General features: G+C 37.6%; 1 protein-coding gene across 1 annotated transcript in view; it reads right to left on the bottom strand.

Annotated features, from left to right (window-relative positions):
* LOC106700117 (glucosidase 2 subunit beta-like) overlaps positions 1–12062 on the bottom strand; it is a 172095-nt gene that overhangs the window by 148986 nt on the left and 11047 nt on the right. The window contains exons 6-7 of the mRNA XM_023345949.1: positions 9217–9346; positions 2012–2078 (exon numbers count right to left, since the gene is read on the bottom strand). Coding sequence (XP_023201717.1) covers positions 2012–2078; positions 9217–9346 — 197 coding nt within the window. The remainder of the gene's footprint in view (positions 1–2011; positions 2079–9216; positions 9347–12062) is intronic.

The following is a 12062-nucleotide window of genomic DNA, read 5'->3' as shown; positions in this document are numbered from 1 at the left end:
TTAAGTAAGGTTCTGTACTGTCAAGGACAGAGCAACGTAGTGACTTTCTACTCATGACGTTTTCACAAATCCGACTTCATAACTTGTGAACTATCTTTTTAGGAAGTTTTCAGATGGGCCATTTAAAACAACCTGATCACGATTCGAATGAAATATTTATTCAGTGTTAATTTATATCAAAATGCATTATTGATTCTAATGAGGATGTTTTGCAGAAATTTCTTAATGCGATTTAAAATGTGTTCAAAACTTTATGAAAATCAATGGCTGCAGTCTTTGTCAAGAGGCAATTATTGGTGAGTAAATGGACACAAAATGAGATTAGTTCACAGTATAAATGAGAGAATAATTATCTGTGAATCTGCATTAAACATAATTAGCAATTCCAATGAAGCAGATTAAGAAATGAGGAACGTTTAGTTAAGTGTCATCGGGGACAAAGCCAGACAAATAACTTTTCTTTTTGTACAACATAAAAAGCATGCAGCACGCATGCTAATCGAGGAAGCAAATTGCCTGGCAACTGCAAGCATTAGGTATAATTTGTGACATTGCATTTATCGGAGAAGAAACTAAATGAGAGTTGACACTTTGAGTTGGAGAGACGTACAAGACCTAAGCAGTAGCGCAGTGGATAAAAACACAATCTCTGCCTTATTCAGATCAACATCAATACATGTAGTGCATAATGATGGCCAGTTCACAAAGTCCACCAACTGACAGCTTGGTAATGTGTCTGCTTAAACACAGCTCAGAGAGAGACTCAAGAATTCAGACAGAGGGAGATTGAGTGGATAAAGGGGTTCTGAGCTGTGAACAGTGGCCAGAGAGGCAGAATAACATCCAGCTGCAAGAATGCACAAACAGGCACATTTTTCTTACATAGGAATTGCTGCATGAGGAGATTGTTTTTGCATGCATATGTTTTATAGCACACTTGGTTTACTATTCCAAGTCTTTCTGTTGGCGTAAGCACTATTATTTTATTATTTTTTTACATGCATGTTCTGGAAAAGTGAGGGATATAAGGGTCTGGACTGTTGTAAAGAAAAACGGTGTAGAGGACAGTCAAGGTAAATTTTAAAAAGGCCTTTGAGTTCTTTTAGGTCAGCAATGGGTTTGGTGTTCGTTTGGCTTTGGTACTCTCACATGGATACCATTTTGGCCCAGTAACTTTCTTGCTGTGAAATCATGAACACTGATTGTAACTAAATAAAGTGATGTCTGCAATGCTTTATTTGTAGCTCCTGGTTCTTTTGTGACCCTTCTGGATGAGTGACAAGTGATTAATGAGCTTTTAGTGTAATTTTGGTCGGCCGGCCACTCTTAGGAAGTTTCTCACCGGTGTTCTAATGTAAGAAAGCCCTAGATATGGAGATGTGACAGTTTCTAGACTAATCCTTCACAATAACCTTGCTTCTCATTAATTTTTAAATGTATTTAGATTGCATTGCTTTTTGAGATCTTTTAGCCAACCTCACGTTGTCACATAGGTTCGTCCATCTAAGTGACTTATTATTATGCGACTCTATAGGTCAGATAGTAACTAAAACTGTTAAATTTACTCTAGTGAACATAAGTTCAAACACATTTAATTCATAATTTAACAAGACATGCACCGTTTAAAAAAAAAAAAAATTTGCTAGCCATGTCATAAAGATGCAAGTAAAACTATAAGGGAAAAAAAAAAGTTTTTTTAGAGCTTGAAAAGTAAAAACTATCCCAACTGGATTTTAGTGAAACATAAAAATTGATTTGTATGAAACAGGTTTCTGTCCAGGTAGTTAATAGGGTATATCATAGCATACTGTCTAATTTATTTAATCAACACAAAAAGTAGGATGTGCAAGATACATAGAGTTCAAAACGATAAAGATTTAATAGAAGAAGATTACAGTGCCTCAGAGATGGCTGGTGGATGATAGACTTGGCAAAGAGCAGCCGCCCGACATCAAATTTGTTTCCAGGCTTTAAAAACCTTTGGACTCTCTTTGATTAGCATATAACTCACCTGCCATCTTTATTGCTGTCCAGTAGTTGGAAAAGGTGAGATACGGTGCTATTCTGATGCCTAAAACCTGCAAAGGAAAATTATATATTAGAGGCTTTACACAGCTGATAATATTTAAGAAACAACTTTTTATTAATTCTAACCACCAATTGCTGATAATTGTATTTATCAGTCCCAATAAAAACCTTGAAGCGTGAACCTAAAAGGAAAAAAAAGAGAAAAAAAAAGAAGTGAACTAAAAAGTATGAGCAGCAAGGGTAGAGAGAGGGAAAAAAAATCAGGCAATGAGTCAGTCATGCTGTGCAGGAACATTTGCTTTCCCTGTAGGAAAAAAAAAAAGCGCGTCAGAGTCCAGAATGCAATCAGGAGGCTTTGTGCTGCAACGGCTGCTATGACAGTGATTTCCCTCTTCTCCTCCGTTCACATTCACACGCAAATGAAAAGGAGAAGCAAAAAGAAACTTCCTGAACCCTCTTATCCGCAAAGCATGTGACCCCAGCCGATTCAGTTTTGTGAATCGCACTCACTGGAGAGGAAGGCGAGGAGGAAGTTCTCTGGCGTTTGGTGCTGAGCATCTCCAGAATCATTTACAGAACAGAAAAGGTAAAAGGGGCAAACTGATTGGCCCCTACGTCTGGGGAAAAGCACTTTACATAATGCTAATTGCACATCCGCGGCAATTACCTTTCCATACTAATTACGGAAAAGCTAATTGTGAAATTAGCATTTCTTTTTCTCACCGTGTACAGAGCAAAGAGCTTATGCAGAGTGTGTGCAAAAAGAAAATAAAAAATCAAATAATAAAAAATTAAAGAGTTACAACAAGTTTCATGAATCTCCAGCCAAACCAACATTGATGAGGCAACTTACTGTTTTTTTTTTTATTTGACAGAAAAACTATTCCACCCATTTGTTACAAGCGGGATTAGTTTGATATTTTTAATAAAAAAAAAGTCAGTTCAACAAGAGATCATGTTTCTCCAGTTTTATCTTAGTTGTTCCCGGCTGAACCTAGAAAACAGTTTTCTTTCTCCCCAAATGATCAAATACAACTTCAAGATCTTTCAGTTAACAGCCTCTTCGCTTCAGTTTCACTCATAAAAAATGACATCTGGCCCAGTATTACTGTGGTTAGCAGTGTCACTTTCCTGGGGGGTCTATTTGCTGAGCCGTTGCTGCCAGTAACTACATGTTCTCTCTTTAAAGATCAGTGGTGTCCAAACTTCTGCCAAGATTACCAAGTTAAAAGTAACCAGGAGCCATGCTTTTATATGTATATATATATATTTTACAGTTAAAAGCACAAACCATCTTAGTGTGAATTATTTTTAGTTTATATAGTTAGAAGTAAATGAAATATGAGATATTTCAGTAAAGCAAAGTATAAAAGAACAAACTATTATAAATTTCAAAAAAATGGACTCATACAGCAATAAAAAAAGCTGTAGCGTTTCTTGGGTAATTTATTTTCTATGTTGTTGTTTTTAGTCCATCTCCCGCAGTAAAAACAAGAACTTTCTTCGAAAACCAGTGCTGAATTAATGCAAAGCTGTGTCTAATTCTGTTTTTGAGTAAAATGTGGCAGGGTGATTGTGGTCTTCATCCAGTCTCTTTCCTGGATCAAACTTCAGAAAGAAAATATTGTTGTCACTAATTATAAGCAGCATACTGACTTTCATCAACTTGATTGTACTAAGGGATGAAAAGGTTCTCTGTTTGGCTTTGTTTTGGTTCTAGAAGAGAAATAGACATTGTGTTACAACAAGGATCAAACTTTAAAATTCAATTGATGTTAATTATATATTTCTGTCCATATAAGAGTTTTGATTTCCGTAATAAGAGAACTTATTTTACATTTGTTGTAAACCAGTGAACCAATTCCCCATTTTTGTCTGGTGCAGACGCCCCTTCTCCTTTGTAAGATCATATTCAACTTATAGTTACCGTAGATTGTGTTTTGTTATCTTGAAACTATCTCTATAGTTACACTCTTATTAGCGTGGGCTGCTGGAGGACATTTGGGCCAATTGTCCTTACAGTTCTTCTTTTTCCAATTATTCTCCATTTAAACATTATCTCCAGTTATTGCTGCAAAAAACGTTGTTATCTCTTAGGTTTTTTATCTCCACAGAACCTCCACTGGGTCCAGCGTTTCTGTATTAAGCAGGTCAACTTCATGGAAAAGGGCCTCAGTTGAGCTATTGCTGCCATCTGCTATGTTAACCTCTTTTTTTTTTATCCCAAAGATTTTACTACTAGCTCAGTGCTTATCAGCTTAGTTGTGTTTCTCTTCTGGACAAAAAAACCCCTAAGTGTTACTGCTGGTATTAAGTCTGTGCAATAGAGTTGGGGATGTGTGCTTTATAATCAATTTGTATCTGGATTAACTGCCTGTGATCCAGTGCAATACATGACCATAAAACACTGACGTCATATAATTTGACACATATAATTTCACCATTCAATCTCCAATTATCTGGGCTTCTTTACAGAGAACATCTTACGTATAGCATCGTATGTTCAACTGATTTTGATTCAAGCTTAATGTACTTTGTAGTAAATAGCATAGAACATAATTGGCTGGGAATTGGACTGAATTTTAAGGCTATTTTTAAATTAATTGGATTCTACATAAATGAACACGATTTGGACCTGCAGCACCTCAGATGACATTTGTTGTCATTTTGCTTGATATCAATTAACCTAGCTAAAATGAGTTGACAAATCTAGGATGGGATTTAGAGAAATCACTTTAAAAGATGTAAGATTTTGCAGAACATCTTGACCTGAAACAATATGGCTCTTCAGTTTCTGCAACTCTAATCATGAGTCTATTAAACAGGTAAAAGGGAAAAACTACACTTGATAATATTATCCCTCAACACATACAGCATCTGCAAGATTAGTGGCCCGTTCTTTATTTGAATTGCTCTCCATTTGCAACCTAACGCTCAATATTTTCAACCCGTGCTCCGGTCGCCGCCTCGTAAAAAAATGAAGGGAGCGAGATGGTCTCATTCCTCTCTTAACTGCAAAGTTGTGGCTACGAAAAACAACTTTAAGGAGGATAGATGAAGAAGTGGGGGAGAGGAGTGCAGCGGAAAACAAGAATGATGGAGAAGCATCTGGTGGAGGAGGGGGCAGATGAAAGGTAAGAGGATGATAGGGGAGAAAAGAGGAAAATAAAGAAGAGTTAGAGAGTGGTGTGGGGGGAAAAAAGAGGAGGAGGCAGTTGAAGACATTGGGATCTTTAGGCCAATGGCACATATATAGGAGACTATGTTTACTAATGGACACCATCAGTCATCCACCCATGTTGCCCTGGTGATATCGGAGCACTCTCGTAAAATAAGAGAGACACATCGAGAACAGAGAAAATGGAACATATCAGCGGGAGTCTGCAGATCTATGGCTAGCCTACAGACAATGTTATCCACTCAGAGCTTTTTTTGTCATTGTAGGCTCTGCGCTCCCAGGCAAAGAAAACACACATTTTGCTGTCTTTTATACACTAGAAGCAATATTTGAGAGAGGAAAATTACATCTTTCTATGGAAAAAAGGCAAAGAAATGGAAACAGATCAAAAGGCTGCATGTTCTGTTCTGAGCTTTTTACTTTACTGAAAACAGGAGACGACATAAGCAAGAAGAAGCCTGAAAATGAGTGTTTCAACTTAAATGTCATGTCTGGCATTGAGGGGCTTACCGCAGGAGGATGACTCAGGCCGTACATCTTATTCACAGTGGGAACATAAGACTGTTACAAATAAACAACCAAGCAATTTGAAATTTCTTAAACAGTTTTTCATGATTGTGTTTAACCAATATGCAATATTAGAATGGCATGATGCCGATAATATTGCACTAACATTGCTAAATACTGTGGTGACAGTATTGGCTGTAAAATTGTTTTTCCTCTCTTTTTGATCTGTGCTTCCTATTCTGTGATGTCGTCCTTTGGTTCTGGTGTAAACATCTCCTGCCATGACAAATATCTAGTCCAACTGGTTGAATATTACATTAGCATGTAAAATGTAAGTTCATAACACTTGAAATACATTGTTGGAGTGCAGCCAACAATTACCAAACCTATCCTTTGGATATAAATTTTGCACAGACTGATATTGCAATCATGACATACTTGTGACATATTGTGCAGCTGTTTTCAGAACACTTTCCGGACTGATGGAATCCAGATACTTTGGTTATCGTCTGTTCTTCAATTTGTTTGGATCAGGATAGAATGTGTTGCTTTTCCAGATGTTCTAGCCGTCTTTATATTGACAAAATGTTTCTATGCAAGTCCTTTTTAATACTAAAGATCTGTCAGTAATCAGGCCTGGGTGTGGCTAGTAAACCTGAATTCAGCTGTTCAAAAAATTTGGCTGACCCCACTTTATTTTTGATTGAGCAAAAACAAGAAATCTGTAAGATGGCAAATAAATCAAATGTGTTTATTTACAAACGCACTTAAGTTCCATAAATACAACCATTTAAAAATGAAAAAATGAAACACTGCAAATACATGATTGTCTTGCAGGCTCTAAATGCCTGTACTGCGTGCAATGAAAAAGGTTAGATTGCTGTTCTGTCAGCTCAAATACCCCCAGCTCTCCATTCTTCTATTTTTTCCAATGTACCGCACACATCACGCTGTAAGAAACTAATTTTCTTCGAGGGTACAAATAACCTGGTCCTTTCAAACATCTCAATAACTGCGCATGAAGCCCTGGAGAGAAGTCTGATCGACAGCAGCAGTGAAACCACAGAGGTTTAGCTCTACTTGCACTCTCAGCTGCTTGTTCGTCTGGCTTTTCATTCCCATTTTGACGCAGGCTATTACGGTCATAAAGAGAGAGACAACACGTTCACGGAACAATCCGTGTTCTGACATTCCTGTATAGAACCGTAGGTGTATTTGCAGGCAACTGTTATGTATGGGCTGTATAGAAAGTGCTGTGTGACAAAAAGACAAATGAGATGTAGAGTTGAGCTTTTTTGCAACTTTGCAAGACAGAAAGAGGTTTGTGGAGCTCTACGAGTGATCCAGTATAATTAAAACTTGCAATAACTTTCTTCTCTTTACAGTAATAAAGCTACTCGTAAAAGTTGCCTTGTGCTATTGCGATGCATATTTTCTTCTTAGTTGGCTCCAAAAAAATGCTCAGGGACATGTATTTTTTTCAAATTACAGAAAAAAAACAACATCACAAGTGTTGTAAATTTAAAAGCTTACTTTATCTGCACTCTCTACTAGAAAGAAAGTATGCATTATAGAATAGGCAGTAAAGAGCTTTTGTTTAACTACAGGCAGAATGATACTAACCCACGGATTAAAGGTTAGAGTAATATGCATGGTTTAATCTTGAGGGGAATAAATGTTTTCACTGGCTAAAACTTGCTCTTCTCTTCCTACCAGCTATTAACATTAATGTCTGATTCGGAGTAGTGTTTGCTCTTTGCGTCGGTCTATGTTCTAATTGAAATGTAAGTTTAAAGGCAAAAATCTGTTGCACTCTTAGTTACTACACTGTTTATGAACAGATTATTTATATTTGGGATATAACAAAATATTTGACTCACACAAAGATATGACACACAGTTTTGCATTCTCAAGAACAAGAATATGGCTTGCAGTGTTACTGGGAAAACTTTGATTTCTTTCATATAGAGAACAAATGCCTCATTTCCAGTTGGCACTACGGCACCGGTTGTACACTATTTTATGGAATGGCATAATCCTCCGTCACTTGATGTTACTTTTTCTTTTAATCTCTTCCTTTCACAGTCACATCTGATTTAACGCTGCCTGTTTTTATCAGTCATTAATGAACATTTACAGCTGAGTAGCTTGCAAAATTATACCAAGTAATTTTCTAAAATAAAAAAAACACAAGTCTGAACTGCTAATCCTCACCTCTCAAATAGTCGTATAGTTTAAATTTGGCAGCTCATGAACTGAATGTAAATAAAAGAATAAAACTGACCAACCTGGTGCTTAGGCAACCATCATCCTTGTAAATATAAATATGACTGAGGATATGGGAAAAAGCACTATGACTGACAGTGCCTATATTAGCTTATATGACACCAGATCCAAAATTAGCACCAAAACTTTAGTTAAAGGAGATCTGGACTGGAAAAGCATCGGTATCTGCAGATATTTCATTCAGATTTTGGAGTCTTGATGATAAATGAATAAAAATAAACTCAAGCATTTCCAGTAGAAAGACAATTGACATTAGAAATCTCTGTTAATCCTCCAGACGGATGGGCAACTCGAACAAGACAAGCCATCTCTAGCACAGAAATTAAAACTGATGCCTGTTACACCCTGAAGATGAGCTGTAATGGAAGTAAAGGATGACAGACTCAGGAACGATGTGTTGGGGGAGGCCTGTCATGGTCAGGAAAGGTCAGCCTGCACAGTGGGAAGCATGATGGATGTGTGCTGCCCAAAGGAACCGACAATATAATGAGCATGCTTTGCACTCAAAACTTCTTTAGATCAGAAAATAAGCTGCCAATAGAGCATGACAGAGATTTCCAATCTATTCTATTTTTCCCTGAAGGTTTTCTGACATGCTGAAATGAAAACAGAAGGATACAGGATTGTTCTCCAATTTATGTTAAAAAGTCCATGCTCTAAATGGTACAAGTATGAATCTTGTGTATTTCTGTCTCTGAAATCTAAAAATTGGAGACTGAATGCATCCTCTGCCCACATTTAATGAGTGTAAATCTTTCATTTCATGAGATGATAGAACCCAGTTCCTATCCTCACAACTTTCTGTACCAACACATGCACAAGTCAGAGCGTCGCTTAAATGCCAAGCCAGCTTGTGCTTGCAGCGATAAGGGATTTTTCCTGTGACTCATATGCAACATCTCTCTGAAGGTTTGAGGTATGTAAAAAGGAGAGCAGAGGGAATACAGTTTGCAGCTGCTCAGCAATCTTTCTCCAAGTCAATTAATTTCCACTGCAGAGGAATCTGCACTTAACCTTTCCATTTCTTTTCCCCCTCTGATGTTGAACAACCTGAGCCGAGCTGCTCAGCCTATTTACTGTTGCTCCAGTAAGGCTGAGGAGACACGAAATGGAAGCTGCCCTGTAGCCAAAACGACGGCCCAACTGTGTAAACTGGAACAACTCTGCGAAATGAGCAAACGTCTTGAAGTGGGTCCTAAATATAGATGGAGCCTTACCTTTATCCCCAGCTTTCAAAGCCTTTAATGTTTGTTCTTTGAGTCGGTCAGCTTCATGTTTCCTCTTTCTGTGCTCCTCTAACTTGATCTGCAGATCTTCAGCAGCCCGCTGAAGCTCTCTGAGCTGCGCCTGCAGAGGGACAACAGGGCAAACATGATTACACCAAACCTTCATTGTTATGATTTAAGCGCTTTGTGATTTCTGCATTTTTGTGCCAGAACACTAAGGCTCTTCACCAACATGAACAGCCCTTTAGTCATACTATATTTTGGGTCAACAGCATAAAACTAGAGCAGACAGAGCCATGTATTCTGCATGTAAGCCTTAAACTTTTTTAATGGAGTAGACATGTGGATAATGGCCATTTTCCTTGTACTTTTCCACTCGTCCTGTGCTCCTTCCGGTGCATTTATCAGAACAGGAGATTGATTCACAGCCGATATACTCAGACCGCAGAGCTAATTTTTCAGACTGAATGAGGTCGTTCAAAATGGGATCCCTTGTAAGCTGTTTACGACAGACACACAGACATATTGCACCTACGTGGAATCCATACATTCGCCCCTATTTTAAGTCATTTCCCAATTCATGTTCCGTGTTCAAAGAAAGCAGTTCAATCAAACCTCAAAGATATTTATTTCTTCGTAAATTTGTGGCACATATGAGTTTACTTTTGTCCTTAGTCTTAAAGTCTGAATGTCAAAAAACATTGGTTTGGCAATGAATCCAACTGAACTCTTTAAACTGCCTTGGTCCTTTTGCTTTTTCACATTTTGCATTGCTAGCACCACAAATGTCAGGGTATTTAATTGTGCTTTAATGTAATAGACCATCAAAGTAGTGAGTTGTTGTGAAGTTAAAAATTCAAACCTGCCCCTCCTGAGTCAATGCTTTGAACCATAACTGCATCAAAAGCTGGTTAAAAAAAGTCTTTTGGGTTAATTGCCTACCATGTTTACACATGTAGAGACAGATTTTTTTTTCTTTTTTATAAACAAAAAATTAGCTTGCATGTTTGATAACATAAATTTTTATTTTAAATTCAACTTCACATCTACTCTGAGTCCCTTCCCTGTCCCTGATAAAGAAATGAATCCCAACAGCATGGTGTCAACAATACCTTTCATGGTGGGAATGGTGTGTTCATAGCCATCTGCAGCTTTAGTTTTCTACCATTCCATAAATTCCATGTTGCATAAATCCCTGATTTATAGAGTCCAAGAGTAACAGTGCTGTGGTCAGATTCTCCCACCTGAGCTGCAGATTTCCGCTGCTACTCCAGAGTAACCATGGACAGCTAATGTTTCAGTGCTCTCTTTTCCGAGATAGTGTAGGTAAAAGGTAATTTCTTAGCAAGTTAGTTGCTGTGCTAAACACTTTCCATTTATTTATGAGGAATTGAACCATAATTTAGTGGATTTTATTCAGGAATATAAATGTAAAGATGACAGAGTAGTACTACATGCCAAAATCTTGAAAATCATGACTTGCTTTCTGTCAATTTCACAATTATTTTCTACTTCACATTGGTCTATCACATAACATTTGACCAAAATGTACATACAAATTTCAAAGCGTTGGAGAGCAAGATCTCTGGTTTGGGAACCTCAAAGTCTAAAATTGTTTTCTTGCAGATGAAGTGGGTCTAAAAAGCGTCTTGCTCCCTCTTAGTCAGGGGTCAGTGGCTATTTCAAGTCGAGGAGTCCAGGCATTTTGACATCTTGCTTGTGAGTGAGGGAGGGTCAAAGTACAGTAAGAGATGAATGGGGCTTTGATAACCACCCGTTCAAAAAATGTAAAGCTAACAAAAATAAGATGAACCTAAATTCTTTGGTTTGTACTCTAAAAATTGGTGATTATTTTCAACTTTCAAAAGTTAAAGATAGTTAGCCAGTGCAAAAGTTATGCTACAACCTCTTTTCTCCTCGTATTAGTCTGCATTTATTTCTACATCCACCTCTTAACCACAAAGTCTGTTTAATTGCCAGAAACACATTCAACAGTGGCTGTTTTTGCATCATAGACTCATTAAATCAGCTCCGTCAGACTGACAGCTGATAACACCCAAGCAAAACCTATCATCACACTCTGTAACGGAGCAATTTGCATCAAAGAGGACCAGCTTCCTTTGTGCAAAGGGGTGTCCGTGAGTGTGTTTGTGTGTCGACTCTGCCTTCCATTCTCTCCTCAGAGACGCTGGTGATGCACTGATGGATTCTGGGGGTTTCAGCCAGGGATGACTACCTTTCTAGGCCAAGCCGTTTGCTTGGGTACCTTCAGTCTGCAGCAGTGATTTATGGGCTCTATTACCAGAGCACAAGAAGATTTCTACTTGTGAGGAAAACGACTAAAATGTTAGAAATTAATTTTAAAAGAAAATTTCTAATAAAAGTTAGATTCCAAAAGCTCTGCACAATAAGTAATCTTATTGAAAATCTACACATTTGCTAAAACATAAAACTAATCTGCCCTTTTCTCTGAAAATTTGAGGAGTTCACAAAACAGATCAGAGCTATCAGTTTATTCCCATCATATTTCATGCTTGAAGATGTTCAGCGTGGAATGTACAAATGTAATCAAAAAATTTACTAAATAAACATGTCAGCTTGTATTTATTTATAGGTTATGTACAAATACTGAATAAAGGGATGGAATTTCATAAAATGTTTTGATAGCAGAAGATTTGTCTTTAAGCCTTGAGACCACAGCAGTAGGAGTTCATATTTGAGTCATTGTATAAGGTTCCCAACACCACGGCCTTGAACTCACCCTGCCATGTCAGGAGAGACGATGATCACAAAGTGTGGAAATGCTGGAAGCACTGGGTGACACTTTAGCCCCGATC

This window comes from Xiphophorus maculatus, chromosome 14 (genome assembly GCF_002775205.1).
Source record: "Xiphophorus maculatus strain JP 163 A chromosome 14, X_maculatus-5.0-male, whole genome shotgun sequence".
In the NCBI taxonomy this organism is placed as follows: Eukaryota; Metazoa; Chordata; class Actinopteri; order Cyprinodontiformes; family Poeciliidae; genus Xiphophorus; species Xiphophorus maculatus.
This window is presented reverse-complemented; position numbering and strand designations above follow the sequence as displayed.